The sequence below is a fragment of the Podarcis filfolensis genome (genome assembly GCF_964270895.1).
Source record: "Podarcis filfolensis genome assembly, chromosome: 5".
NCBI classification, from domain to species: Eukaryota; Metazoa; Chordata; class Lepidosauria; order Squamata; family Lacertidae; genus Podarcis; species Podarcis filfolensis.
Window position 1 is genome coordinate 299,583 of NC_139608.1, and position 26,605 is coordinate 326,187.

The 26,605-nt window shown below is 59.6% G+C and overlaps 2 protein-coding genes across 5 annotated transcripts; one reads left to right on the top strand and one right to left on the bottom strand.

Moving 5' to 3' along the window:
* Positions 1-1,637: 1,637 nt before the first annotated feature.
* Positions 1,638-11,228, bottom strand: BDH1 (3-hydroxybutyrate dehydrogenase 1). 4 transcript variants are annotated; one of them, XM_083612642.1, is made up of 7 exons: positions 11,157-11,228; positions 8,712-8,840; positions 5,982-6,054; positions 5,148-5,258; positions 4,119-4,260; positions 3,617-3,769; positions 1,638-3,251 (listed from the first exon to the last, which is right to left on the bottom strand). In XM_083612642.1, the coding sequence occupies exons 2-7, from the start codon at positions 8,804-8,806 to the stop codon at positions 2,782-2,784; spliced, it is 1,044 nt and encodes a 347-aa protein (XP_083468768.1). In that variant the 5' UTR covers positions 8,807-8,840; positions 11,157-11,228; the 3' UTR covers positions 1,638-2,781. The 4 variants fall into 4 exon arrangements, with proteins under 4 accessions (XP_083468768.1, XP_083468765.1, XP_083468767.1 ...); XM_083612639.1 differs by lacking the exon at positions 11,157-11,228 and adding an exon at positions 10,061-10,422; XM_083612641.1 differs by lacking the exon at positions 11,157-11,228 and adding an exon at positions 9,069-10,422.
* Positions 11,179-25,982, top strand: LOC310762135 (D-beta-hydroxybutyrate dehydrogenase, mitochondrial-like). Its single transcript, XM_083612638.1, has 5 exons — positions 11,179-11,482; positions 16,984-17,094; positions 19,444-19,588; positions 22,118-22,270; positions 22,812-25,982. Exons 1-5 carry the CDS (start codon positions 11,288-11,290, stop codon positions 23,279-23,281), a joined length of 1,074 nt encoding a protein of 357 aa, XP_083468764.1. The 5' UTR covers positions 11,179-11,287; the 3' UTR covers positions 23,282-25,982.
* Positions 25,983-26,605: the final 623 nt, after the last annotated feature.

The window sequence follows — 26,605 nt, forward strand, 5'->3', positions numbered from 1 at the left end:
AGCTCCTCTGAGGCTGCTCTCAGGACTGAGGCGCAGGGCAAGGCTTCTCTGCCGGCCGGTCCTGGCTGCTGAAATATTTCTGGCCTCCTGGTGATGGGAGGCTGCTCTGGCAAAGTTGCCCTGTTTCGTGTCTCACTTTTCTCACCGATTTGGACAGGAATTGCGGGTTGTTGTGTGGCACAAAGCAGCTGTTTCCTGCGCATCCCTTTTCCCCACCAGGAAGGAACTTTCCACCAGGAAAATTCCCAAGAGCATTTTCCCGGCAAGCCATCCAGCGAAGGCAGACAAGGCCTGCCCTTCGTGAAACAGGCACGGGAGCGTTGCCTGCATGACATAGACTTGGACCAGACGACAATTGGCGACCCTTCCAGCCCTACAACTCTGATTCTACAGCACCCCCCACCCCCAGGGCCTGGTCCACCCAGAAGGATGACTTGGCCTTCAGTCTGGGGGAGGAGGAGAGCAGACCTGAGAAACAGCTGGCCAGTGAAGAGCAGTGGGTGGCAAGAAGATGCGTGGGGGGTTCCTGGCCTGAAGCTGGAGTGGGAGGTGCTGCCCTTCCATGCCATCCTGCCATGAGGCTGGGGGCTGTGCAGCTGGGGGGGGCAGCGGCAAGGATGAACTGGGGAGGCTTTTGCCTTTCCCCTCGGGCTCTAGGGCGGCTAGCACCTCCTTGCCTTGCCCCCCCCCGGGCCATTTCCCCCCTAAAAAGCTGCCCTTGGCCTGCGATGAAGGGGCAGCTTCTCGCATGGGCTCTTCTTGCACTCCTGGCCCAGCTTTGCCAGGCAGCCCCTGACCCAGCCAGGAGGATGGAGGCGTTTGGCACCCGGCACAGCAAGCAGATGCCACAGCACAGAGACCCTCCAGGTCACCATGCCCAGGGGAATGCTGGGGAAAGGGAGGTGGGGAGCAGCTGCAGGCCAGCCCTGCCAGGCCTCACAAGGAAACACTTTCTTGAAAGGGGGTCCCTATCTCTGCTTCATACATTGGGAGGAGCCCCCTCCTGTGGCCTAAAGGACCCCCCCCAAGCATCAACCCTATTCTCCACCCCCCAAGCCCGCCAGACAGGCTCCCCACAATGCCCTGGGGCAGCTCTGCCGAGGCATGGCCAAGAGACACCCCCCCCCCGGTGGCCCCCATTGCAGAAGAGACTGGCCGCCTAACATGGGGGGGGGGGGGCTCAGCCCCAGCCAGATGCTTCAACAGGCAGCACAGAGGGCGGTGATATAATAGCACAATGCGAAGTTACAGAAAAATATCTCACCACGGACAAGTGCTCCGCGATAAGGAGGACAGACAAGCAGACAAATCTAGACGTCGTCCTTTTCTTTACAATCTCCACTTCTCTTTCCCAAGGGAAGAACAGAGAGAGGCTCTTCATCCTTCTATTTGTTAGCCTTCCTTCAAGGGAAGTATTAATACAGGCACAGATTTGTCCTGTTTTCTAAGCGATTGCTTCTTTACTACTTCATTGTGCAGCTCGATGATTAAGTTCGTCTGTGGGAAGAAACGCCGAGTTTACCGGAACAAAGTTGATGTTACTTCTATCAAATACACGAGGGATTGTAAAGAAGACGACGTCTATATTTGCCTGCCAGCCAGAAAGAGAGAGAGGAAGGAAGGAGTCTGGCAGTGTCTTCCTTGTCACTGTTGTTTAATGTTAATCAAGGCAGAGGATATTTGATCACAGACTCCCCCTCCCCCGTTACAGAAGTGCAGGCCCCCCCTGCCCCCCACTTTCACAAACACTTTCATCAGCTTCCAGTGACAGTTTTGTTCGCCTCTGAAGCATCACAAAAATATCTCCACGTGGCTTTTTTGTACAAAAGTGTGTTCCTCAAACTGCAGTGGAGCAGAGACTCTGCCGTCCTGCTTTGCAGGGCTTGTTCCCTTTCCCAGAGGCCCCCCCCCAGTCCTCGCTCAGTGGCTGGGGGGGGCATGGCTAGCCTGCGGCTCCTTGGTGTGCGCTACCGACAGCGAGAGCCACTTATTGCTGCAGTGCCCTGTGAAGCAAAGGGGGCAGGCATTCCCCCCCACCCCCCAGCATGCCGGAAAGAGCTTGAACTTCTAAAAAGTCCTCTAAAAAATTCCCTGCCCAGCCCAAGGGATCCTCCTTGCCCTTTAGGAGCATCTGGCTGCCCAAACTGAGGGGACGGGGGCTCCCCAGAAGCTGCCCCCACCCTGCCTCCACAGCCCCTGTTCAAAGTGCCCGGCTCAGGAGAACATCGCTCGCTTGCTCGCAGGAGTGCATGGGAATGAGCCTGCCTAGTGGGGGGGGGGAGTGTTTGTGTTTCTGGTCCACAGAGTTGCCCCCCGGAAGGAGTGTGCAAAAGGCAGGCAAGGCCGGAGGAGGCCCAATGGCTCCTTTGGAGCCCCAGCTCCGGCCCAGAGGGGGGGGGCTCTAGGGCTTCTGGGCGCTGGGTGGAAGGAGCCGGGGCACAGGGTCCCCCCCCCGCCTGCCACTCAATGGGGGGGGGGGGCTCCCAAGGGAGGGCAGCTGTCGATGCAGCAGGGACTCTGACCAAAGCAGCTGAGATGGGCAGGGGGAAAATGGGACTATTGGAAATAAATAGCACTGGTTGGAGACACACCATGCAAGGAATAAGGGAGCCTCAAACGCTTAAATTAACAACAGCTTAGCCCTAAAAATACAGTACTTGGACCTCAACTAGACAAGCGACTACGGAGAAATTTGTACAGGGTAACCCTTAGCATTAGTTTCCCTTCCTGGAGGTGGACACGGTGGCGGTGGGGGGCGCAGGGGTCCCCCCTCCCCCCCGCTCAGTAGATGTAGAGTCGGTCCGAGATGGCGGCCGGCATGTGGGTCATGACCTGCATGCGCAGCCACCAGTAGTAGTCCATGGGGTGGTAGCGGGTGTAGGGGGTGGAGGAGGTCAGGGCGTGGGCGATGCTGTCGATGACGGGCGACGTGTCCGAGGAGCCGCTGTTGCAGTACGACTCCATCTTGGCGATCTGCTCGTCAAAATACTTGCGCCCATAGTCGCGGCGCACGATCTCGGGCAGCTCGTCCCACATCTTGTCGGCGATGGCCTGGATGCGCTCGGGGCTGTAGAGGCTGGTGCCCGCGATGAAGTTGCCCGGCTCCACGATGCAGACCTTGACGTCGTGCGGGCGCATCTCGTAGCGCAGGCAGTCGGAGAAGGCCTCCACCCCAAACTTGGTGATGCAGTAGGGAGAGCGCGCTGGGTTGGCCATGCGCCCCATCATGCTGCTGATGTTCACCACGCGGCCTGGCGGGGGAAGCGAGGGACCCTGAAGGGGCTGAAGAGCAAGGGGCAGGGGCCACCTCAGGGGGCCCCCAACAAGCCCCTCCTCTGGCCACAGGCCCCTTCCCCAGGTGCTTGTGGGTTGGAAGACCCCGACTCGTGGTGGCTGCTGGGCAAAGCTCCCTGATGCAGCCCTCCTCCTCTCCCAAAGACCCACCAACCCCAAAGGCCTCCCTTCACATAGCACCCCCCCCCCGGATGCTGCAGGGTTCCTGACACACCCTGCCCAGCAGCCAGCATGCCCAGTGGTTAGGGATGGTGGAGGCAGAGCCTGCAACAGGTCCGGACCCTTGACCTACGGCTATGGGGAGCCCCACCGTCTCACTCACCTTTGGCCCTGCGGATGAGAGGCAAGAAGGCCTTGGTGGTGCGGATCGTTCCCCACAGGTTCACCTCCGCCACCTCCTTGTAGGTGTCCATGCTGGTGAACTCCACCTCCCCAAAGGTCGAGATCCCAGCATTGTTGACCAGGCCCCACAGCCCTGAAGGGAGAAGACCCACGGAGACGTCAGTCACCGCATAACCCCGCCTGTAATTGCATTTGTGTGCCCCGAGGGGGAGCAATGAACGGGGCTTCAAGCCACAAGCACAGCCAAGCGGGGCTTCCTCACGACTGCCTCACAAGCCACGCTGCACCAGGTGAGCCCTCAGGCCAGGAGGGGGCTGGAAGGGTTCTGAGGGTGTCTTCCTGCCTCTGGCGTCTTTGCCAGGCCCAGCCAATGCCTCAGACCTGCACAGCCCCACAAGGGCCCCCCAGAGAAGGAGGCTGGGGAGATGGGGGGGCTGCCGGACCCCCTTCCTTGGCTGATCTCATGCCAGACCCCCACCTACCCTTTTCTGGCATCTTCAGAGTGGAAGTCATGTAGTCCACGGCCCGACTAACGTCTTCACTGTCGCAGACGTTGAGCTGGACGGTCCTCATCCGGTCACTCTTCATGGCGTCCAGATCCTTGGAGCCGCCCCTTCCTTGCTCCTGAGGAAGAGCGGGGGGGGGGGGGGACATTTGTTTGCTTATTGATTTCTTTTGACATCCTTTCAGCATGCAACAATGTCACACAGCTAAATATTGAAATATCCCACCCTGAACCCAGAAGCTGGTGTTTAGGCAATGTGTGCAGAACAGCGGCCAAATAACACGAGGGAATCTTCTCCCTGGCAGTTTGCATGGGTTTGCGTTAACCAAAAAGTTTTGTACAGTGAGGGGAGTTCTCTCTCTTCATTTTTAGCCATGAGCACAAGGAAACTGTGCCATTCCATTGCAAAGGAGACTTTGTGCCAATTTTATGGTTTTATTTCACCCAAAGTACCGTTTGCCAGACTTTCACCACACCAATTTGGCAGAGGAGGCATTTTGTCTTGCCACCAGGGGGCAGGCAAGAGCTGCAGCCGGCTGCCTTGGGTCTCCCAGCCAGGGGAAGGGCTGCCAGAACCAGCAGGTGGGGGCCAGGCACTCAGGAAAAGGCTTTGCCCCCCCCCCCCAACTATTTTGGGCCCTTGAAAATGGTAAGGATGACTGGGATTCTCCTGCAAGGGAAGAGCATCTCTGGCTGCCGTTTGACAGTGTGGCCAGCAGGGGGAGCCCCACATCCCTCCCGGGCCAGGCAGGGGGCTTTGGAGAGGGGTCCCCAAGGGGGACCAGCTGCCTTTAACTAACCTTCCCCCAGGCCGCCTGCTGCCCCACACCTTCTCCTGCCCACATCCACAGGCTCCCTCTGTTTGGGTTTTGGAGAGACAGGGACCCTCCAGGGCCCCCTGGGAGAGAGCAGCTGGCAGCTTGGAGGCACAGCTGGAGGGGGGGTCTGCCCAGGAGGGGCTTGGCGGCTTCGGCTTCCCCTTCCTCCCCCCCAGCTCCCCCCCTACCTTGAGCAGGCAGCCGGCATAGATGATGAATCCTCGCTCGTGCAGGTGTTTGGCCAGGGCGAAGCCAAAGCCAGAATCGCAGCCAGTGATGAGGACGGGCCTCTCGCCAATCTGGAGCACAAAAAGGGGACGTTGGAGACCCCCCAGGGAGGAGCAGACCCATCTCCACCCACCTCTCATGAAAAGGGGGCCCTACAACCTCAGGGGGGGCACCCAGAACCCTCCAGGTCAGGACTCCAGCTGGCAAACCTTTGGGGTCTTCAGACACCCCCAGAAATGCCAGCAGCCCCATCAAGGAAACAGCGCTGGGGGGAATTTCCCCAGGGGAACCAGGAAGCCCAGGCTGGCTCCACGGAAGAGTTTTCTGATGGTGAGAGCCGTTTGACAGGGGAACCGATTTCCACAAGAGGAGAGCGGTGGACTCTCCTTCCCTGGAGGTCTGCCATGGATGCTTCAGCTGAGGTTCCTGCATTGCGGGGGGGTGGGACTAGATGACCCTGGGGTCCCTTCCAACTCTGCAATTCTATGATCTCAGGATGGACAGCTCAGGTTCCTCCAGGAAACAGCCCAGAAAGATCAGTGTTGCTGCTGGCCACAAGGGGGCACCCCGGGAGGAAGCCCCTCACCCCACAAGAGCCCCCGCCCCCACCAGAAAAGGCCACTGAGCTGCCTCCCAGCCCCCACCCCCACCCTTCCCTGCTCCCTCCCCACCCCAGCCAGGAAGCTGGAGGAAGACCCTCTAGAAGCCAAGAGCGGCCCAGTATCCCCATCTCTCTGCCCCTCCCTGCATGGGCCTCATCCCCTCTTGTGGCAGTGAATCCCACAGGCTCTCACCTCATCCACTTCCGTTGCGTAGGAACGCCGGCCCTGCAGGCGGGACACCGAGGAACAGATCTCAGGCAGGGGCCTGAAAGGGAGAAGGCAGCAGGCCAGTGGCTGGGTCAGCGGAAGCTCCCATCCGGGAAAACTGATCCCCAACATCATGTCCCTCCCTCCCTCCCTCTCTCTTTCTCCAGGGGCTCCAGCACCTCCTGGCTGTGACCCCCCCAAACCCTCAGGCTTGTCTCCCTGCAGAGAGCAGTCCAGCTGGGGAGCCTGGCCACCTGCCAGGGACGCCTAGTTTTGACTGCTGCCTTGCAGGGGGTGGGACTAGATGGCCGGGGGGGGGGTCCCTTCCAGGATTCCACAATTCCCTAAAAAGGCCTGTCCTCTTGTGGCCCCCATAACCCCCAGGCATTTTGGAAAGATCTGACCCTCTTGAATTAACCCTTCAACTTCCTTTTCTCCCGTCTCCTCTTCCGGAGTGAAGTGGAGCTGCTGGACTGTCTGGGCACTTGTCCATTTCCCTGCGCCCTGGACTTGATGGCGCTGCGCCCACCTCTCCCAATGGGGCCCAGCCCCTTTCGTTTTGCCCCAGAAGGGGGGCACTGCTTCAGACTAAGTCCCAGGCTGCCTCCCAGGAAACTGAGATCTTCTAGCTCTTTCTTTGGGGAGGGGGACACACAAGAGCCCAGTCCGTGAGAAGTCACCCAGCGCCCCTCCTCACCTGGGTTTGCTGCTCCCAGGAGGCGTCATGGCAAGAGGCGGCTATTTTCATCGGATGACACCACCCCTCCCTCCCCCCCCCCCGGCTGGCCAGGGTCAAGGACTTTTTGCTGCGGGTCCCACTCCCCAAGGGGCTGAGCAGAAGCTCTCTTGTTCTCTCCTGACCACTCTCAGGAGTAGCTCCTCTGCCCCTGATGCTGCCAACCCGAACAGGGCCACAGCGCTGGCTCCGGCTGCCCGAGGGATCCAGCGTGGTGCCGTGCTGAGAGTGTCAGGCTAGGACCTGGGAGGGACCAGCGTTCGAAGCCCCACCTGGCTCACTGAGCCAGTCGCTGTGCCTCTCTGCCTAACCTACCTTGCAGGGTTGTTGGGGGGGATTAAACAAGGAGGGGGAGAACTATCTGTGCCCCCTTGAGCTCCTGGGAGGAAAGGGTGGCATAGAAACAAACAAACAAACAAGCCCCCAGTTTCAAGTCAGCTGGGAAAGGCTCCCCCCTGCCAGACAGAGGGAAGAGAGAGCTGGGCAGGCGGAAGAAGGACCTCCTGCCCCCTCCATTTCTCTCCCCACCTGCAATCCCCATCTCTCTTCCTCTTCCTCCCTGACTCCAACTGCTGCTCCTGCCAAGTCCAGGCTGGGCCTGCCAGGCCCCTTGCCCCTTCTGGCTGCTGTTCAGGAGGCAGGATCCGCCCTCGCAGCTATTCCCAGCAGGGTAATCTCATTACGATTACGGCCCCTTGAGGCCTGCCAGTGTGTGTGTGTTAATTCAGAGAGGCTGGGCAGCTGCAGAGGCCCTTGTGCCCTCTGGGCAAGGAAGCCCCCCCCCACATCTCCAGGCCCCAGAGAGCGCTTGTCCTAAGGGGCAGACCCAAACGCAGGAACCCCCCCCCCAATCTCTCTGGGCTGGAAGCTCCCCCGCCGAGGGACTGTGGCCGAGGGTCACCCTTTGCCCCCACGTCATCTTGCTGATCCTTCCCAAAGGTCAGCCCAGCGGCCGGAGGGAGGGGAGGGGGCCAGGCGGCAGCCTTGGGGGGCTACGTGTCAGGGGGACTTTGGAAAGAGGACAGCCCTGCTGGACTCTTCTGAAACTTGTTTGCTCAACTTGGGGCAGTCCAAGGAGGCCACGCAGAGGCTCCCAGAGGAGCCAATTCTGCTCTGCCAGAAAGGGGGTGCTGAGCGCTGCCAGAGGTGCCAAATGAAGAGGATAAATCCTGGCACCTCCTTCCCCAAGTCTGCAGAAAACGGGGCTTGCTAGGCAGGGAAGAAGCCATTCTTGGGGAGGTCTCTCAACTGGCTGGTCCTGCCTACTGACTGGAAAGAGGCCCCTAAAAATCCCTGTGCCTTTGAGTCCCTTAAAAATGGACCCTGCACTGACCCACTTCCCCTCAGCGGGGGTCTCTCTCCCCCCCACCCCCTTGCCAACTCTGCCAGGTCCTTTTGCCACACCAAGCAGCAGCGCCTTGCCTACCCTCAGAACAACCTGAGCCCACCTGGCCTTCCAGGGGGCCCAGCTAGTCCAGCAGCCCCTGGCCAGCCAGATGCCCCTGGGAAGCTCCAAGGAAGGAGGACGGAAGAGGAGGGTGCTCCTAGCAGCGCCTTGGCTCCTGAATGGGGCGGTCAGGAGCGTCTTGCTCCATGGGAAATGGACCCCCACCTTAGGATCCAGAGTCCTGGCTAATCTAGGGAGCCCTGCCAGGCGGGCAGGTGAGGCAGCTTCTGAGCTCTGCCCTGGCATCGTGCCCTGATCAGGACGTCTCCAGCAGCCTTTCAAGGGACGGGGCCACAGAGGGCTCCGCGACAGCAGCAGGGGAGGCCAGGGGGAAGCTTCTGACTCCTAACGGCAGCTTTCCATTTCCCAATTGCTAAACCCTCAGGGTGGCAAAGCTGCAATGCCTAGAGGAAATTTGGGGGTTGGAGGGGGAAGGAAATGGTCCCCTAACCAGGCGACTCTGCTGAAGGGCCCCTTGTGGCCAGAGACAGAGAGGAAGCCCCTGCAGACCCCTCCCCACAAGGCCACTTACCGAAGGCTGGCAGAGACATCCTTCAGGTGGGAGGTCTTGGTGGCCAGCTGGGCGAGGGGCCGGGAGATGCGGGTGGCCGCCAGGATGGTTGCCATGGGTGTCTTCACAGCCGGAGTCTTCCTCTGGGCTCTGCAAGAGAGGGCAGGAGCACCTCACCTTTGTTTGCTCCAAACCTTTATGGCCCCACTGGCCTCTTAGCCATAAAACAGGGTCCAAACGAGGGAGCCTCCTCTCCCCGCCCCACACATCCAGATAACAGCAGGCTCCTCACGCAACGTCCAGCCCTTCTGCCTAAAAACACAGAAGGCACTCTGTGTGGGCAACATGCTTTTGGGTGGCATCGCAAACCCAGGGCACCTGGTTGGCCACTGCGGGAACAGGGTGCTGGGCTCAGCTGGCACTTGGTCTCATCCAGATATGGGGCTCTTCACAGGTCCAGGACCAGATTTCTCTTTGCGGAAGACAACGTGGCGGTTGGGGCAAGCAACTGCCTGGGGCGGGGGTCCCTCTCGTAGCCACAGCCCCTCCTACGGGCACCATCCCTGTTCAGGATCTCTGTCGCCCATCTGGTGGCCCTGGTGGTCTGGTCTCTGTGCAGGAGCCCCCTGTTGTACTAGCCCCCCAAAAGCAATGCCCCCACCCACCCCCAGGCATGTCCAAGGAAGGGGTGATGGGGCCTGGGAGGCAGCAGGCCAAAGAGGGGCTCCTCCCCCTCCTGGGAAATGCTGCTCTTGGGGCTGTATACCTGGAGATTGTTTTATGGCAGGACTCATAAAGCCAAGCCGGAGGAAGCGATGGAGCCTGGCTCTCAGGGAGGGGAAGGTGGCCAAAGGGCCTCCGCAAAGGAGGAGAGGGCTAGCAATGGCCACTAGCCAGGATGGAGTTGGAGGCAGCCGGGCTTCTGAGTGCCACCGGAGGGGAGAGCTGCTCTTGCGCTCGGATCCTCCTTGAGTTTCCCTTGGAGGCACCTGTTCAGCCCCCAGGAGAAGATGATGCCACACAAGACGGGTCCTTGGACCACAGAGCTCGGCTGGGACTTGGGCGACCATCCCTCTGGGGCGAAGAGGAGTGCCAAATGTGTGGGCACAGCTTTCCGTGGCAGCCTTGGGAAGGGCAGCCCCCAGCTGCTTCCCCCTGGGTGACCTTCCCCATGTCCCGCCTCAACTAACCCCCACCTTTGCCACAGGTCTGCCAAGACCCCTGGAGACGGGGGAGAGAAGGGGAAAGGGGAGAGGAAGAGAAGCGGAGGTGTGCCCCCCCCAGCCGCTGGGGTGCCAGGGGGGCAATGGATGCCTCCTGACCGCATCTGTCCCTGAGCAAGGCCACCTGCCCTGCCCTCTGCTCTTTACCTGCATGGGGCTCCATGCTCACGGAGAGGGGGGCGCACGGGAGCTGCCTGCCCCAGACTGGGAGGGCAGGAGCCCTTTAGGAGAGGAGCAGCAGCAGGAGCAGGAAGGACAGGAGCAGGAACGTCATTCCCGGTCTCTGGAGAACCCGTAGGTCAGTTACAAGAGTGACCGGCTGGGGGAGGCCCTGCAGGTGGCAGCGTGTGGGGAGGGGGCAGAAAGGAGAGCGGGTGCTGGCAGGGAGAAGAAGGGCACAGCCAGGCCAGGCCCCACAGGACTCTCTCCACTCACCAGAACTCCAGGGACAAAGCACCTTGTGCAAATGGGGAGCAGGTATGCAAATGCCCTTATGTGGCATCACAAGAACACCGGGCCAGGCGGGAGGGGCCGCTCCGAGGGGCTTGGCTGACCCACTTGAGGCTGCCCGGGCACCGCTGAGAGCAGCCAGCCTGACCCTTGAGCAGCTGCTGCCTCTCGCCATCTCTTGGGGCTCTGCTTGCCAAGCTGCGCTTTGCAGAATGCGGCTCTTCCTGGCGCAGAACTGCAGTCGGATCCCGGAGCCCCGCAAGGTCTTCCCCAGGGTCAAGGGCGGGGGGGGGGCAAGGGAAGCCCAACCCCCTCCTCCCAGCACACGGGGGGGGGGATTCACACGCAAGAGACCAGGAGGTTGGACTGGATGAGCCTTGGGGTTCCCTCCAGCCCGGGAACCCTCCTATTCTGTGCCAGCCCCCCCCCCGTGCCCCAGGCCTCCTTCCCACGGGGGCGAGGGGCCTGCTTGCCCCCCAAGCAGAGGGGCGGCGGGGGCGCCTCGAGGTGCGCGGCCTGGCCGGCGAGGGGCAGGGATGGCGGCCTCGGAGGCGCGGGAAGCGGCGGCGGGGCCTGGAGCCGGAGGGCCTCCCCGGAAGGCCGGCCGGGACGCGGCGGGCGCTGAGAGGCTGAGCCGGGAGGCTCGCCGGGGGAGGGAGGCCCGGCGCCGCCCCCGCCCCGCCCGCCCGCTCCGGGGAAAGGGCCAGGCCGGAGGGCAGCGGCGGGGGGGAGGCGGGTCTCCCTCCCTGGCCCTCGCCCTCTCCTTCTTCCCGGCCCGGCCGGGGCGCCTCACCTGCGCGCTCTCGCTGGCTCGCTGGCTCTCCGGCTCCGGCGCCTCCTTCCCGCGACTGGCCCGGCCTCCTGCGCTCCCGCCCGCCCGGCGAGGAAGTGAGATCACGCGCCCGCCCGCCCGCCCAGGAGGAGATGCCGCCCCCGCCGCCGCCGCCGCCCTCCCCGGGGCTCCCCGCCCGCCTGGCCCTGGGGCTGCTTCTCCTGCTTCTCCTGCTTCTCCTGCTCCTCCTGCTGGGGCCGTGGGGCGGGGGCGTCGCGGGCGCGCTGGGCGTCGCGCTGCTGCCTCTGCTGGGCCGCCGGCTGCCCCGTCGGGGCGGCGCCCTCCCCGTGAGTAGCGCGAGAAGGGGGCGCGGAAAGGGAGCGGGAGCGGGCCAGCCTGGCCGGGCGGGCGGGGGCCCCTCTCTCCGGGGCCAAAGCAGCCCCAGGCCCCCAGGCCGGGACTCGGAAAGGGCACCCAAGGAGGCTGGCCGGCCCGCCGGCGTGCTGCCCTTTGCGCCCTGGACGAGGAGGAGCGCGGCTGGAGCCGGGGCAACGGGGGGGGGGCAGCACACCCCCCCGAGACGAGACGCTCTGGCTTCCTTGCCCTGGGCAGGATCCCCCCCCCCCAAACAAGAGCCTCGTCTTCCTCCTCCCTTTCTCGCTGGCTCTGGAGTTTGTGTCCAAGTCTGCGCTCTTCCCTAGAAGAAGGGTCTCCATCCCAGCAGCCTGGACGCACGGGGCTCCCAAAAGGGGCTCTGGTGCCCGAGCAGGGCAGGGCCTCTTCCTCGGCTGGGGGGACTCGGTGCCTCAGGCCTCCCTCTCCCACACAGGGGCTGCTGGATCAGGCCCCGGGGGGCCCATCTAGTCCAGCCTCCTGTTCCCAGAGCAACTCTCTGCTCCTGAACTTTCCCAGAACTAGGATTCAGGAGCCGGGCTGGGAAGGGGAGAGTTCGGCCAACATGGCTGGGAGCCCATCAGGAGCCCTCTCTTCTTCCTCCTCCTCCTCCAGGCCATGGACTTCTCCTCTTTTAAAGCCTCCAAGTCAGTGGCTGTCACTGTCTCCTGTGGGAGGGAGTTCCACAGTTTAACTGTGCTCTGCATGAAGAAGGACTTCCCTTTCTGTGCCCTGAATCCTTTGACATTCATTGGAGATCCGTGAGTTCCAGTGTTGCCCAAGGGAGAGAGAAACTTTTCTCTACCCCCTTTCTCCATGGCAGGCGTAACTTTACAGACTTCCATCAATATCACCTCTTACCTTTTCTCTAAGCTGAAAAGTCCCAAATGCTGCAATCCACACAGCCAGTGACTTAAAGCTGCCTTTCGTCATGTCAGATTCCAGGGCAATTTACAGCTTAAAACACATTAACAGCAGACTAAAACTTGCAAACTGAAACAATGAAAGCCGTTCCGTTGCCTGCCTGGCGGGGCGTTGTTGGAGTTTTGTAAAATTTCCTGCTTCTTGTTTGCTGCCTTGAGAATCATTGCTTGAAAGGCAAGGTGCAAATCTTCAAAGTAACAACAATTGTGGAGCCACCACCAAGGAAGCTCCGCTGCCTTTAGGCTAGGAAGAAAGCCGCCCCCCCCCCCGCATCCTCTTTTCGGGGGTCAGCAAGGCGTGCCCCAGAGAGGGTGGGGTGGCGTGGAGCCCGGAGGCCCAGCGTCTCTGCATCCCCAAAGCTCCAGCTCTGGAGCCCCTTTCTCTCTGGCAGGGGGGCTGCTGCACTGGCTTGAAGGGAAAATCAAGGAAGCAGATTTTTAATTCTGTTGCGTGATTGATACCATAAAGCACATTTGTCAAACCAATTAAAAACCTTTCAATCCCATTTGCTTTCTTGCCTTGTAATTGCTTAACCAATGAAAACAAATACTGCCAATCTTGGGCTCAGGCGGGGGGGGGGGGGTCGCTTCATCGTCTCAATTCAAATCCATTGATTATGACAACGTAACTGCACATTTTTATTTCTTTATTTTTTTAATAAATGAAAAATTTTCAGTGCATTTCTTAATACCAAATTTTCTATCACGTTTACTCTGCAATCAATCACAAGAGGCTGTTCTAGAGTAGTCTGCTGGCAGTTGGAGCAAATGATGGTTCACAATGGGGTCATGGTCATTGTGGTTAAATTCTGAAAAACCACATTTTGTGATTGTACTTAATTAGCTGCCTGGAGCAAGCTGGGAAGGCAGGAGAAGGGGGGACACAGAAGACCCTGGCTAACATCTCCGTGTGCAAGGAGCCTTGCAGGGCTGTGAGACCCAGCCCCCAAACTGGACGCTGGGCTGCATGAAAAGCAGTGCCTGTGCATAAGTGCCAAGTCCCTTTGGGCAGCCCTAGCCAGCCTCCCAGTTCACAATGAATGAAAGGAGACGGGTGGGTGGGGGGTGTCAGGATTTGCAGGAGGGCTCTGCCTGCCAGTGGGAGAAAGAGGCCAGCTCAGCACTGTGCCAGGAATGGAATCTGAGACCACCTTCCTGCAAAGCAGATACTCTCCGGCTGAGTCACAGCCCCCCCCCAACAAATGGTCCTGCTTACTGTCATTGCAAGAGAGAGACAAAGTCACTCATTGCACCCCCCCACCTCCTTTTTGGCTTCTGTGCAAAAGTCACATTGGCAACATGAAGATTTGGGGTTCCTGCGCAGCACAAAGGACTCTATTTAGCTGCAAGTAAACATGGCTCCATGGCTACAGCGAGCTCATTGCTATTAGGGAAGAGCCAGGTTACAAAACGTGAAACTTGATTTAAACCAATAACTTTGCAGGATTTTGTTTTTCCCCCTTGGAGACTTAAGCTGCACTGATCTAAATCCCACCCCCCCTTTGTGGACTAGGCAGCCCTTCTCAGCCCACGCGGCCAGGAGGGAAACTGAGTCAAAGGGTCCACAAGGCTTCCGGGGAGCAAACAAGACAGGAGGGTGAGAAGAGCAGGGGAGAGATGATGGGAGGTCAGGTCAAGGTGGGAGCCAGGCTAGAGCCAGGCAATGGCGGGATCCCCACCACAGAGGGGCTCCTGTTCGCCCTTGACAGAGGGCAAACCCCTCCTGTGCCTGAGAGGAATGTGGGGCTCAGAGTGTGACCCAGAGGCAGGCAAAGGTCACCTCTGAAAATAGTCCCAGCTGGAATAGATCACCTGGAGGGGGCAAGGAGGAGGGGAAGCCCAAGCCTGTGTGCCTTAGCTCAGCCCCTGCCCCATAGCTCTAGAAGGGAGTTGGGGCTGAGCCGGCTGGGAAGTGGGCCTGTGCAGGTTCCCTTCCTTCCCCGCCTGCCCCAGGGAGCGGAGCGCCTTCTGCCCCCCCCCCAGCTGCAGAGAGTGGGGTGCCCTTTGGCTACAGCCACAGTGCTTGTCCACGGAGCACCCCAGAGGTCATGTGAGTTGGCCGTGGTCCTTTGCCAGGCAGGGGTCTGCAGGGAGATGCACACCGGTGGGGCCAGACTGCCGCCCCATGGTTGGTGGTGGGGCTGTGGGGCCTTGTCTGGAGCAAGCTGAGGAATGCAGAGAGCTGCCCCCTGCCCAGTGGGACCTTGGCCGTTTGGCTCAGGACTGGCTGCACTGACCAGCAGCAGCAGCAGATCTCTGGGGTCTCAGGTAGGGGGTCGCCTCAGCCTGGAGGTTCTGCCGGTGGGGAGGGGAGCTGGGACGGTGTGCCCCACGGAGCTACAGCCCTTTCTGGAGACTGTAAGTCATAGGGCTGTAGAGTTGGAAGGCTTCTGGCCCTCGGGGTCTCTTGCAACTCTACCATTCTACAATTCTAGACACGTTCGAAACGTTGTGAAAATGCTCTTTTTAAAAAATGCATTGAATTTGCTATCGCTCACGGTCGCTATCTAGCGTCACAATTGTATACTTTACAACACATCCAGAACGTTTTATTTGCCGCTGTCTAGCTGAGTCCTCCTCTGGGCCGGCAGGGCCTCCTTTGCTGTGGCTTCATTTTGGATCCAGGCTGCTGGAGTTTCTTTTCCTTCCGGCTGATCTGCTGGACCAGAGCTGGCCCTGGGCACCTTTGCCTCACCTCTAGAGAACAGCATTTGCTTAGCCATTTGCACCAGGACACCAAGGGCTTCTGGGGGTGGTAGGGTTGCAAAATAGTTCGACAGCTATTTTTTTAGAAAATTGGGGGGGATATACATTTCCAACATGGGTTGCCATATGCCGGGGTTTCCCCAAACATTTCTACCAATCCTCAAATATTCCATTCGGACATTATTTTTGGGAGGACAAATCCTGGATACTGTATGTCCAGGAAATTCCGGACGTATGGCAGCCCTAGGAGTTGAGCAATTTGTGCTTAAAAGTGGTTCCAAACAATCCAATGGTCCCAGCGCTCTGCCTTAACGAGTCTGGAGGTTTCCCAGTTTATTGCGCTCCCAAAGGCAGCAGCTGTTGAATCACCTTCAGGTGTGGCTCCGTCCATTGGTCACCCCCCCCCTTTAAGCTGGCCTGTCGACATTTGTGGATGGGGGGAGGGAGGGCTGGCAAGGGGGGAATGGAGGCTGACAAGGACTGTAAACACCACAGGTCTTCTTGTTCCTTTGTGGGCTTCAAAATAGCTCCTGCCCTTCGTGCCTTTGGCCTGCTTCCAGAGCCAAGTTCTCTCCTTGGTCTGGGTGGGCAGGCCGTGTCCCAAGAGGACTTTCCAGGCCGGGTCACTCTTTCCCTCGCCCAGGGTGACGCAGGGGAGATGCCACCACACATGCCAGGCCAGCAGCCCAGTCACCCGCCCTTGGCAAGCAGGCTCTCCCTCTCCCCCTCGCTTCGCACTTCCCGTTCGCTTGTCCTTGAGAGGTGTCGGGTCAGGTGAGGCCTGCCTGCCGGTTGCTCAGCAGCTTCCCAGCCCTGAAAAACCGGCTCTGGATCTGGCTTGGCAGCTGAGGCCTGATCCTTATCTGCCGCCACAACTTGTTGCGGCTGAAGCCGCCTCCAGACGGCTCATTGCACAAGGTGCCCAGGAAGCCCAGGAAAGGGGCAGGAGAACGGCAGGAAGGAGGAAGGGGCCCTGCCCATTGGGTGTCTGCAGCAAACATGGCTGGGCCACAGCCCCCTGCCTCTGCGCCTGGTGCCCCCAGGGGAGCAGCTCTTAACCCTTGCTGTGCCACCGGACATCCTTCTTTGCAGTGGGCCACCATGCGGGAGGCTTCTGAGTCAACCGTTGCTTCCTAGGAGTCGGGAGGAGACGCAGCACCTCTGAGCTTGCCAGGAGAGAGCAACAAGTGTGGCAAGCCACAAAATGGGGTGGGTTCAGAGGGAGGGTGACCCCCTTTGTGACTCCAGGGGGTGCAGATCAGGAGAGGCAAACTCTGCTCTCTGGGGGGGCTTAGCCGGCCGTGCTTCCTCCCAGCCCCGCAGGGCTTGCTCTTGCCTGCGTCTTCCCATCCTTAGCTGGAAGAGGAAGGCAGAAATGTTCCTGATTCTTTAAAGCCATCAATCTGCCTTTGTTGAGCCTCTTAGGACCCGGATGGCTGAGAGAGGTGTGGGAGCAGGAGAGCTGGATCGGGACCCTCCAGTTGGGAGGGTGGTTGGGTGAAGCTGTCTCTCAGGGTGGGTCATTGGGGGAGAGAGGCCGATATTTGACACACCCACGCCCCGCTTGGCCCTCCTGCCGCCTTCCCCAAACCGGCTAAGCAAGGCGGAGGGCTTTGCCATGAAGACACCTCCCTGGTGCCTTTGCATCTCCTTCCCAAAGCTGAGCACGTCCTAACTAGGGAAGCAGGAGGGCGGGAGCCACCCAAAGGGCCTTGAGGGCCGCACATGGACCCCTCTGGTCTAGAGCGTAGAGATGATCTCTCCCTGGCGGCTGAGCCTTGCAGAGCCAGCCTCTGAGGGGCCCCCTTCCTGTCTCCCCCCTGCAGGCCGACGGGAAGGCCGTGCTCATCACCGGCTGCGACAAAGGCTTCGGCCAGGCCTTGGCCAGGCGCCTCCACGCCCAGGGCTTCACCGTCTTTGCCGCCTGCCTGCTCAAGGTGAGGGAGGCTGCTGCTGCGCACCCAGGTGGATGAGAGAGGGGCTCAGAAGAGAAGCAGCTGCTGTGCCCACCCTGCAGAGCAACCTTTCCCAACCAGGTGCCCTCCCGAGGTTGCTGAACTACGACTTCCACCCTCTTCCTCCCCCCTGACCATTGGCTGCGCTGGGAGTCCCACAACCTCTGGAGAACATCACTTGGGAAAGAGGAGACCGGGGAGTTTAAACCGGGGACTGCTCATATTTTGTGCCCCAAGGGGGGCAGCTTCACCCGGGGGGGGCATCCCAGCTGTGGGGGATGCCATTGCTGCAAGCCACCGAGGTTTTTTTGGCATAAACTCATACAACACCGTGAGTGAGTGGGGTGCCAGCCCCCGCTCCCCCCAGCAGGGCACCTGCTTCATTGTGTTCTCTTTTTGCTGCGGCCAGCAAACTTGGTTGGATTTTGTGGGGGCAGATTGACGGGGGTGGGCGCAGATGAGGCCCCTGGCTGTGCCCAAGGGCAGAGCCCCTGAGGCCGGTGTGGGAGGCTGTGTGGGCAGGTCCTTCTGGGGGAATTTTGGAGGTCAGGGCCTGCCATTGCCCCTTCCCCACCTCCTGTCCCACAGACGGGCCTTGTCTGCTGGGTGAGGGAGCTCCCTTGGCTGGGGGGCGTGGAGTGAGATCTCTGTGCCTGAGACAACTGCCATTCTTTTTCTTCTTCCTCCTCCTCCTCCTGCCAGAGAGGGCCTTTGGGTGGCCTCCTCCCCACCTTCCTCCCCACCCGCAGCCGCCTTCCTGCCCAGGGACACCCAGAGGTCACCCAGCCGTCTCCTTTGTGGTTCAGGCCGGCCAAGGTGACCTCCCTCCCTGCATGCCTGGGAGACCTGGCAGGGCCAGTGAGCCCCCCCTGGGAGGCGGCCAAGCCTGGAAGTTTCCATCCCAAGTGAGGTTGTGCCTGGCCCTGTTGCCATGGAGACGGTGACGGCTCCCTTTCACTTTCCCCCGCACTGCAGGAGCAGCAGGTGCAGGTTCTTCATCATCATAGCTCCAAGCCACGTGCCCTCAGCCGCCTCGCCTGGGTCCCTTGTAAACATCCGGGGCAGCGGGGGACATCCGTGCGCAGGCAGAGAGAGGCCCCAGAACTATTCCTCTGGGCTCTTGATTCCCGTGGGACAGCGTCCCTTCAGCCCCTGAACCCGTTTGCAAAACGAGGACCTTCCCCTGCCAGATTTTGTGTCTCCTGTTCCCAGAAGACGGTTACAGATTGGTAGCCGTGTTGGTCTGCCATAGTCAAAACAAAAACAAAAATGTTTTTTTCCTTCCAGTAGCACCTTAAAGACCAACTAAGTTAGTTCTTGGTATGAGCTTTCGTGTGCATGCACACTTCTTCAGACGGTGACATTCCTGGCCACCCCCATCCCAACTGCCAGGCTCACGGCCTCAGAATCGCCTCTGGGGATCCTCTGCTCTCCTTGCAAAGGGTTCGTGTCTTCCCTGTGGTTTCAAATGAAGTTGGGCAACCACTAATCCCATAATATGCCCTTGATCCCGAAGGCTTTCCCTGAAAAGCCCATCAGCCTCCGGATTTGCACAATTGCAGGAATGGCCTTACTGGTTTCAGCTGAGCCTGCAACCCTGTTCATCTGACTGTCCACCCCCTTGGGCAGCCCTTGGCTGTGGGGCAGTTTATGAATCTGGAAATCCCTCCTGATACAGCCGGCCCACATCCTCCATCCGTGGAGAGGAGAGCCAGACAGGGCGTCTCCTCTGGGCTGCCTGGGCCTTTGGAGCAGAGAAGGGGGGAGCAGGCCGCTGAGCTGGGGGGGGGGGCAAAGTCCCAGTCCCCTGGCCTGCCTGGTGGAGGGGAGTGGGAACCCCCACTGAGGACCCCCACCCACCAGATGGATGGAGATGGATGGATGTCTAGGAAGCAATATAATAATAACAACAATTCCTTCCAACCACCTGCGAGGCACCCCTTTGCCATCTCAGACAGAGCCCCTTTCCTTTGTTCTCTAAATGGCCCATCACCCAAGCGATCTCCTCCTCGGGAAGCTAGCCTGGCTTGTCTTTTAACACTTGCTGGATCCAGGGCTTGGGTATGTCTTGGCATTCAGCCTGATTCCCCAAAGTCATTACACTATCCTGGTTTTCCATTCCCAGACACACGAAGCAGGTTTTAAAACACGGTTGCCAATACTGCCCTCTTTCCTGCAGACAAGGAAGCAGCAGCTGGGGGTCAGGGAGCTAAGTGCCAGCCCCCAGCAGCCCCCAGCCTGATCCAGGGGGCCCCGGGAGTGGATTGGAGGGGGCCCACTCCTGGCAGACTGTTGTGGGCAAAGGATTTCTTTCCTGTGTCTGTTGAGCAGGACCAAGGAGGAGACGGTGCCCGGGAGCTGGAGCGCCTGGGACCCTCGGGGCGGATGCACGTCCTGCAGATGAACGTCTGCAGCGAGGAGGAGGTGGCCAGGGCTCTCCAGCTCGTGACCAGGAGCCTGAAGGGGCCTGAGCAAGGTAAGGGCCCTCTGGCCAGGGACTGGCTCTGTGGGGCCAGGTGGGGGCTGGGGTGTCTCTGCTCCCCTGCAGCCTGGCATCCCTGGTGCAGCTGCATGGCCAGAGGGACCTGCTTGGTGTCTGTGGGGCGGGTGGCACAGAGGGGAGGCTGATCCTGGCTGATCCTGAGCAGGCAGTGGGGAGGGCTGAGGTCGGGGGGGGGCCTCAAAGGGAGGTGGCTCAGTTCCTGGAAAAGAAGCAGCGAATGGAGCTGGGATCACGAGATAAGGCCCTCAGAAGAGCGTGGCTGATGGATCAGGCCAAGGACCCATCTAGTCCAGCATCTTCTTCTCAGAATGGCCAGCCAGAGGCCTCCACAGGAAGAAGCCCACAAGCAGGACCCCAGGGCAAGAGCAGCTCTCCCCTCCTGCGGTTTCCACACTGGCTGGCGGCCCCCAAAGTCCCCTCCTCCTCCTCCATGAATTGGCACGGTCCTTTGGGAAAGCCTCGTAGGTTGATGGCCATCGCTGCCTCCTGTGGAAGGGAGTTCCGCAGTTTATCTATGTGCCGCATGAAGAAGGCTTTCCTTTCTCTGTCCTGAATCTTCCAACATTCAGCTTCATTGGATGCTCAGGAGTTCTGGAGTTAGGAGACGGGGAGGAAAACTGGTCTCTGTCTGCTTCTCCTGCCAGGTCCAATTGTATAAACTTCCACCATGGTGCCTCTTACTCTAAACTAAAAAGCTCCCCCCCCCCCGCCCATGGCAGCTTCAGAAGCAGCAGCACCCCCTGGGCCAGCCTTTCTGGCTGCTTCTGAGCCCCACATTCCGTGGGGCGGGATGAGGTGGAGGAGGATTGCAAAGAGCAAAGGAGGGCAAAGGCAAGGCAGGGAGGACTGTGCAAAGGGCCACCTCCACCCAAGGGAGTCAGCAGGAGGAGCAGAGCAGGGATCAGGGCCAGAAGGGAGGAGGAGGAGGCTGGGCCAGAGCAGGGAGGGGTCTCCATGGGTGGGAGGAATGAAGCAGGAGAGGGTTGGCACATGGGCATGGAGCCAGGCAAGCAAGAGGCTTTGGGGGGGTCTCCGTACAGAGCCCCAAAGATGCCCTCAGCTGAGCCAGCCTCAAAGGACCCCTTCTTTGTGCAAGAGGCAGGAAAGGAGAAGCCCCCCACCCCTGCAGAGACCTCTGGCCCCCACCCCAAATGCAGAAATGGTCCCCCAAGTTTCGTGATGGTGGTGCTCCTGACTCTGTACAGGATGCTTCTGATTCAGAGACTGGGAGGTCAGGAAGAGGGGGCTCCAGACCCCTTGGAGGAGAGAGGGGGCAGCAGAGAGAGCGCCTCAGCTCACCCAGCCGTGGGTCTTGGCAGCCCCTGGGAGACTCACAGAATCAGAGCATGGGCAAGTTGGTAGACTCATCTAGTCCAACCTCTTGCAATGCAGGACTTGCCAGAAGGTCCTTCAGTGGATCTCTCTGGGTGGAACTGACTGGAGGAGACATTCCTGGGAAACTCTTCCAGCCTCTTTGCCAGAGCCTCTTTGGGGGCTGTTGGGGCAGCAACGGGAGAGAGGAGGGCAGCAGAACCCCCTCTGCGCTGGTGCACCTCCTGGGGCTCAGAATTCAAGGACAAAAGACACTGGAAAAGAGGGAATGGGGTGGATCCGTGGAGAGGAGGAAATGGCCTGGGATGGAGACCCCATGGCTCCCCCACGGATGTGCTCCCCCCACCAGCCCTACTCATTTCAGTGCAGAATGTGGGAGGGGTTTAATGGGTAGGAGAGGAGAGGTTAATTGGAATTTATCCCTCCAGGCTCCCACAAGCCAGGATTGAGTTTCAAAATCCCATTCTTGGCAGCAAAATTAAAAGCCTAGGAATTAGGCTCCTTTTGAGCAAGTCCAGCTTCATGAAGCAAGCTGGCTCCCCTTTCTTACTCCACTTAACAAACAATCAGGCAACAACTTGTAAATAAGTTAAAAATATAACTTATAATCTTGCAATGGTTCACAGCAATGGCAGCAGTAAAAGCTATGCAGGCAAAAGACTTTCATTTGCAGTATAAGTAGCTTCAGGCCTGAACCCGAAGCTGGAGCAAGTAGAGGCATCTCTGCCTCCAACACTGGCCAAAGGAAGAGAGGAGGGGACAGGAAGTACTATATGGAGGGGAAATGACATCACACAGAACCCTGTCTACCAATTGTGTTTCTATGGTCTGAGTATGTACCAGTTAGCAATACGGCTCTGTGGTGTTAACCCCTTCTCATGCTAACTAGCAAGAATATGCACTTGTTACATTTGGCTGCTAATTTCACCTTTCTGTTGGATTGGGGACACTTCCCCCCTAGAAGTAGGCTTTGAGGCCACCTGACAGGGATGGCGCCTCTTGTGTCCCCCCCCGGCTGATTCTGGAGGTTCCTCTGGCGTCCTCATTCAGAGGGTCCCCCTTTGGGCCCTGGGAGGGGGCCGGGAGAGAGGGGGCCGGGTGTCCCCAGGGGAAGAGGACCCTGTTCCTGTGGCAAAACCCCCAGGACGCATCTCCTGCTTTGCCTGACAGGTCTGTGGGGCTTGGTGAACAACGCTGGAGTCGCCTCCTTTGGGGACGTGGAATTCACCAGCGTGGAGAAATACCAGAGGGTGGCCGAGGTCAACCTGTGGGGGGCCATCCGAGTCACCAAGGCTTTTCTGCCCCTGATCCGCAGGGCCCAAGGTACGGCACCGTCCGCCTCTTGAGGGACATCCTCTTTGTCACCCCCTCCCTCCGCTGCACTTGGTCCCTTTGCCAGGGTTTCCTGGTGCAGAATTGGGCCAGCAGTGGCCTGGGAGGGGCAGCCAGCCCCTGGGGGGGAGGGCTGTCACAAGCCCTGGCAAGAGCAGCTGAGGAGCCCCTGCAGAAGGTGGGGCAGCTGGGACACGATCCTCTGGCTGCAGCATCCCTCCCTCCAGATCCTGCGGCAGATGGGTCAGCTCTGGAGGGCAGCCTCAGCCTGCGTGGATTTGCTCAGCCCATGGGACAGTGGGACTTGGGGCCTCCACCACGGCTGACCTCCAAAGCTGGTTTGCAGTGAAACGGAAAATAATTTTGGTGAGGTGTGCTTCTGAGCACACACAGAGTTCCTTTCCCTCCTCTCTCAGTCACCATGGGGGTAGTGCTGGGAAGCTCCCCGATGAGTCGCTGACCTTTCCCGGCAGCCTCTGCCCCCCTGAGAGACTCCCTCTCGCCCAGCGCCTGCCTCTCTGCTCCTCTCCAGGCCGCGTGGTCAACGTGAGCAGCATGCTCGGCCGCATGTCCAGTCCTCTGCGCTCTTCCTACTGCGTCTCCAAGGCCGGCCTGGAGGCCTTCACCAGTTGCCTCCGCCAGGAGATGTACCCCTGGGGGGTGGGGGTGGTCGCGGTGGAGCCCAGCAACTTCATCGCAGCCACCGGCATCCTGACCCGGGACGGAGTCCAGGCCGAGGCCCAGCAGATGTGGAGCAGGGCCAGCGCAGCCGTCCGTGCGGACTACGGAGAGGCCTACTTCGCGGAGCAGGTCCGCCGGATGGAGGGCTTTGTGCGCAGTGGCCTGAGGGACGTCTCCCTCGTGCTGGACGACATCACCGAGGCGCTGACCGCGCGGCACCCCTACGCCCGCTACAACCCCATGGAGGCCCGCTGGTGGGTCCGGCTGCAGGCCTTCACCCACTTGCCCACGGCTCTGGCCGACTGGCTCTACGTCCGCTAGTCCCTCGCTGCCCATAGGCCTGGTGCCCAGTTTGGAAACAAACAATTCCTGCCTTGCATGGGGTTGGACTAGATGACTCTTGGGGTCCCTTGGGGTCCCTACAATGCTGTGGTTCTAAGATTCTACGCCCACATCTTGGCAGCCAGCCTGAGAGTCATCCTGGCCCAGAACGAGCCACATGCCCAGCCCAAGCGGCTCCTGAGGCTGGGGATGGTGTCTCTAGGCAGCCCTGGCAAAGAAAGTAACCCCATCAGCCTTTAGGTTCTTCTGGAGCAAAGCTGCTGGGGGGGGTGTCTTCCACTTCTGGCACCTTCTGAATGTGCCCACAGCAAGCGGTTGCCAGGAGACCCTGCACTGAGTGGCGTGGGGGAGCCATCCAGACTCTGGGAGTGTAAATGGGCCACTGACTACTGGCAAGGATGCCAGCTGGCACCCCTTCTTCCCCCCTCCCCCCATGCCAAGGAAGCAAATGGCTGCCTCTGCTCTGGAGGCCTCACAAAGAGCTGCTGCTGCTTTGCTCGCAGTTGCCTGGGTGGGATCTGTCTCTCACAGGGGGAGGCTCTGAGGTGGGGGGCTGGGGGATGTTGCTCAAGGAATTCCAGCACCCAGAGAAAGACGGGGAGGGGGTCCCCAGTGCAGACATCCCATGCCAGCTGCAGCAGAAACTTCCCCTTGCCCTCAGCTGGGGCTCCCAGGAAGGGCTGCATCAGGGCCTGGGACACAAGGACCCTCAAGCCCACCCCCACCCCCCCAGGAGTCCTTCCTAGCCAGGCAGCTTCCACCCAGTCAGCCCTTTGACCCGTCGAGCCCCCTCTGCTTCTCCCCTGAGCAAGAGGAAAGGTCTTGGCCAGTTGGGCTGCCTGCCTGCCGGATCAGGCCAAAGGGGCCCATCTGGTCCAGCCCCTCTCCTCTTAGTGGCCAACCAGATGCCTCCGTGGGAAACCCACAAGCAGGATCTGAGCACAAGAGCAACGATCTCTCCTCCTGCACTTTCCCCGGAGGTGCGCCTGGAGATTGAACGGAAGACCTTCTGCATACAAAGCAACTCTCTACGTCCCCGTTTCGCAGAGACAGTCCCCGGATTCACAAATCTGTCCCCGGATTTCATTTAATGTCCCCGGATTTATATTTTAAGTGTTGTAGATTTATTAGTAGGGAATGAATATTGCGTGATTGGTTCAACGGCACAAGACACATCATGTGGGGAATTCTGGTGAGGCAAAATGGCGGGCGTCACAGCAGTGAGCAGCTCCTGAAGCCAGCCAGAGCCAACTGGGCTACCAGCCTGGCTCTGGGCTGCTGAGACTGCCACTGCCCCCGCCACTGCTGAAGGGGAACCAGGGACTCCCGGCGCGTCAACTGGGGGAACCGCTGACACACCCACCCCACGACCCAAATCAAGCTGGGAGTGAGATCACCCGGCCACCCAGCCAACTGCCCAGCAGCACTCCATGGCCAGGAAAACCCTGGAGCCGATGGAGGGAGAAAGGGGAGAGGAGAAGGAAGTAGAGAAAGAGGAAGGAGAAAAAAGAGGGGAGCCCCAACCTTGTTGCACCGCTGCTGCCGCCGCTGAGGAAAAGAGGTGGGAGAGCACTGGGAGGGCAAGGACACGTGGCCAAGTCCAGGCCCCACCCGAGACTACTCCACGGTGGCTAGCACTCCGGAGAGCAGGCCAGGACCCAGAGGAGACCACAGAAGAGAAGATATTACTTCTTTTTTTAAAACTTTTTAAAAAATTACTTTCCCCCCCTCTTTTTTTAAAAAAAGTGTCCCCAGATTCTTTGGGGAAAAACTGGTAACCTTACTCCATCCCCCCCCCCTCCACTGAGGAACATGGGCCTCCCCTGCAACAGTGGGTGGAGAACATGCAGATTATGGGATGGCAGGAGGCCCTCCTCCCTTCCGTGATCTCCCCTTCGCCACTGCTCTAAGCCAGCCAGGGGGCTGCATGGGATTAGGCTGAAGGTCCCGAGAGCCAAAAGGTGGGGTTTGTGGGTTCCCTTAAAGATCTCTCATAGTCCAAGCAAATGTGGCCAAGGTGTCTCTGGGCATACACAGAGTGTGTTAGGCACAGGCACACTGAGTCCTGGCGTGAGCAGGCAGCATGTCTGCGTCAGAAGCAGCCACAGTGACCTCCTGGCTCTTCCCTTTGCAAAGGAGCACCTGCCCAGCCATGTCCCTCACGCCAGCTGGACCGCTTGGCAGGCTGCCCCCTAAGCAGGGCAAGGCCATGGCAGGCCTGGGCCCGGGAGCCGCTCACCCAGTGGGCCTCTGGCCAGCTCAGGCATGCGCCAGCTGCTCTTGGGCCGTGCGTGTGATGCTGGGAACAAGCGCATGTAATTGGACTCGACAGTCGCAGGAGGACTGGGCATAGTTTCCCACTGCAGATTCGCTCTCCAAAGACCCCTTGTGGCAACTTACAGAATTGCAGAGTTGAAGGGGACCCCAGGGGTCATCTAGTCCAACCCCCCGTAATCCAGGAATTGTAGCTCACAGAGCAGTATCCCTTTACTTTTCTGTGAGGAAAGCCATGCTTACCTGAGCACCGTGGGCATGCAAGTGATGCGAGGGGGGTATGTGTGAAACTTCATCCCTCCACCCCCAGCACTGCCATTTGTCTGCACTATGAAATCATTGGAACACAATGGGCACCTGATCATCTGCACACTGAGAAAGAAATAAAGTGAACCATTTCAGCCCACCTGTGTCTCCCTGTCTCCCTGTGGGTCTGATCCTGCCGCCCTCTGGCAGAATCCACCCTTGTCAGAGGAAGAAAGCCTTATCCCAGAGGAAGGTGAAACGGGGGGCTTCTGGGTTTTGACACACAATGCTGGTTCTCCTCTGGGCAAGAGTGGATGCGCTGAGCTGCAAGGGGAGTCGTGCCCTGGATGGAGAGGGGCTGCCATCCTTCCTGGCAAGGCTCCTGTGCTTGCAACGGGGGTGGCACAAGCAGAAAGGCAGCAGGGGCCAGTCCTGACCCCCACAGACATGCCAGGAAAAGGCAGGAGAACCCCGAGGAAGAACTCCAGCAGAACCAAGCCAAGGGGAAAAATGAAGAAAAGAAAGCAGTGCTCAAAGCATCACTACTGCTAGATGGTGCTTTTATCTACAATGACATAATTCTCACTCTTAAAGAAGCCCACCCTGGATGTTTTGCTGCTCAGTTGGAAATGGCCCCCTCTTGGGTCAGGTGGTGGAGTACCTAGATTTCAAATAAGGTTCCTTCTAGCGGAAATTATTAATCTCAGCCAGTTTTATGAATGGAGACTCAGGGAAAACATGAATGAATGCTAGAATGAACACTAGAAATTGTATGAAAGTGGT

Excerpts from the sequence above, each read along its gene's own strand:
- BDH1 (XM_083612642.1), bottom strand. The coding sequence starts at position 8,806 with ATGGCAACCATCCTGGCGGCCACCCGCATCTCCCGGCCCCTCGCCCAG. Across the intron at positions 4,261-5,147 it reads ATGCCGGCTGCCTGCTCAAG|GAGCAAGGAAGGGGCGGCTC; the intron begins GTAGGGGGGGAG and ends GCTCTTCCTCAG. Across the intron at positions 3,770-4,118 it reads TCTGAAGATGCCAGAAAAGG|GGCTGTGGGGCCTGGTCAAC; the intron begins GTAGGTGGGGGT and ends TTCTCCCTTCAG.
- LOC310762135 (XM_083612638.1), top strand. The coding sequence starts at position 11,288 with ATGCCGCCCCCGCCGCCGCCGCCGCCCTCCCCGGGGCTCCCCGCCCGC. Across the intron at positions 19,589-22,117 it reads CCTGAAGGGGCCTGAGCAAG|GTCTGTGGGGCTTGGTGAAC; the intron begins GTAAGGGCCCTC and ends TTTGCCTGACAG. Across the intron at positions 22,271-22,811 it reads CCTGATCCGCAGGGCCCAAG|GCCGCGTGGTCAACGTGAGC; the intron begins GTACGGCACCGT and ends GCTCCTCTCCAG.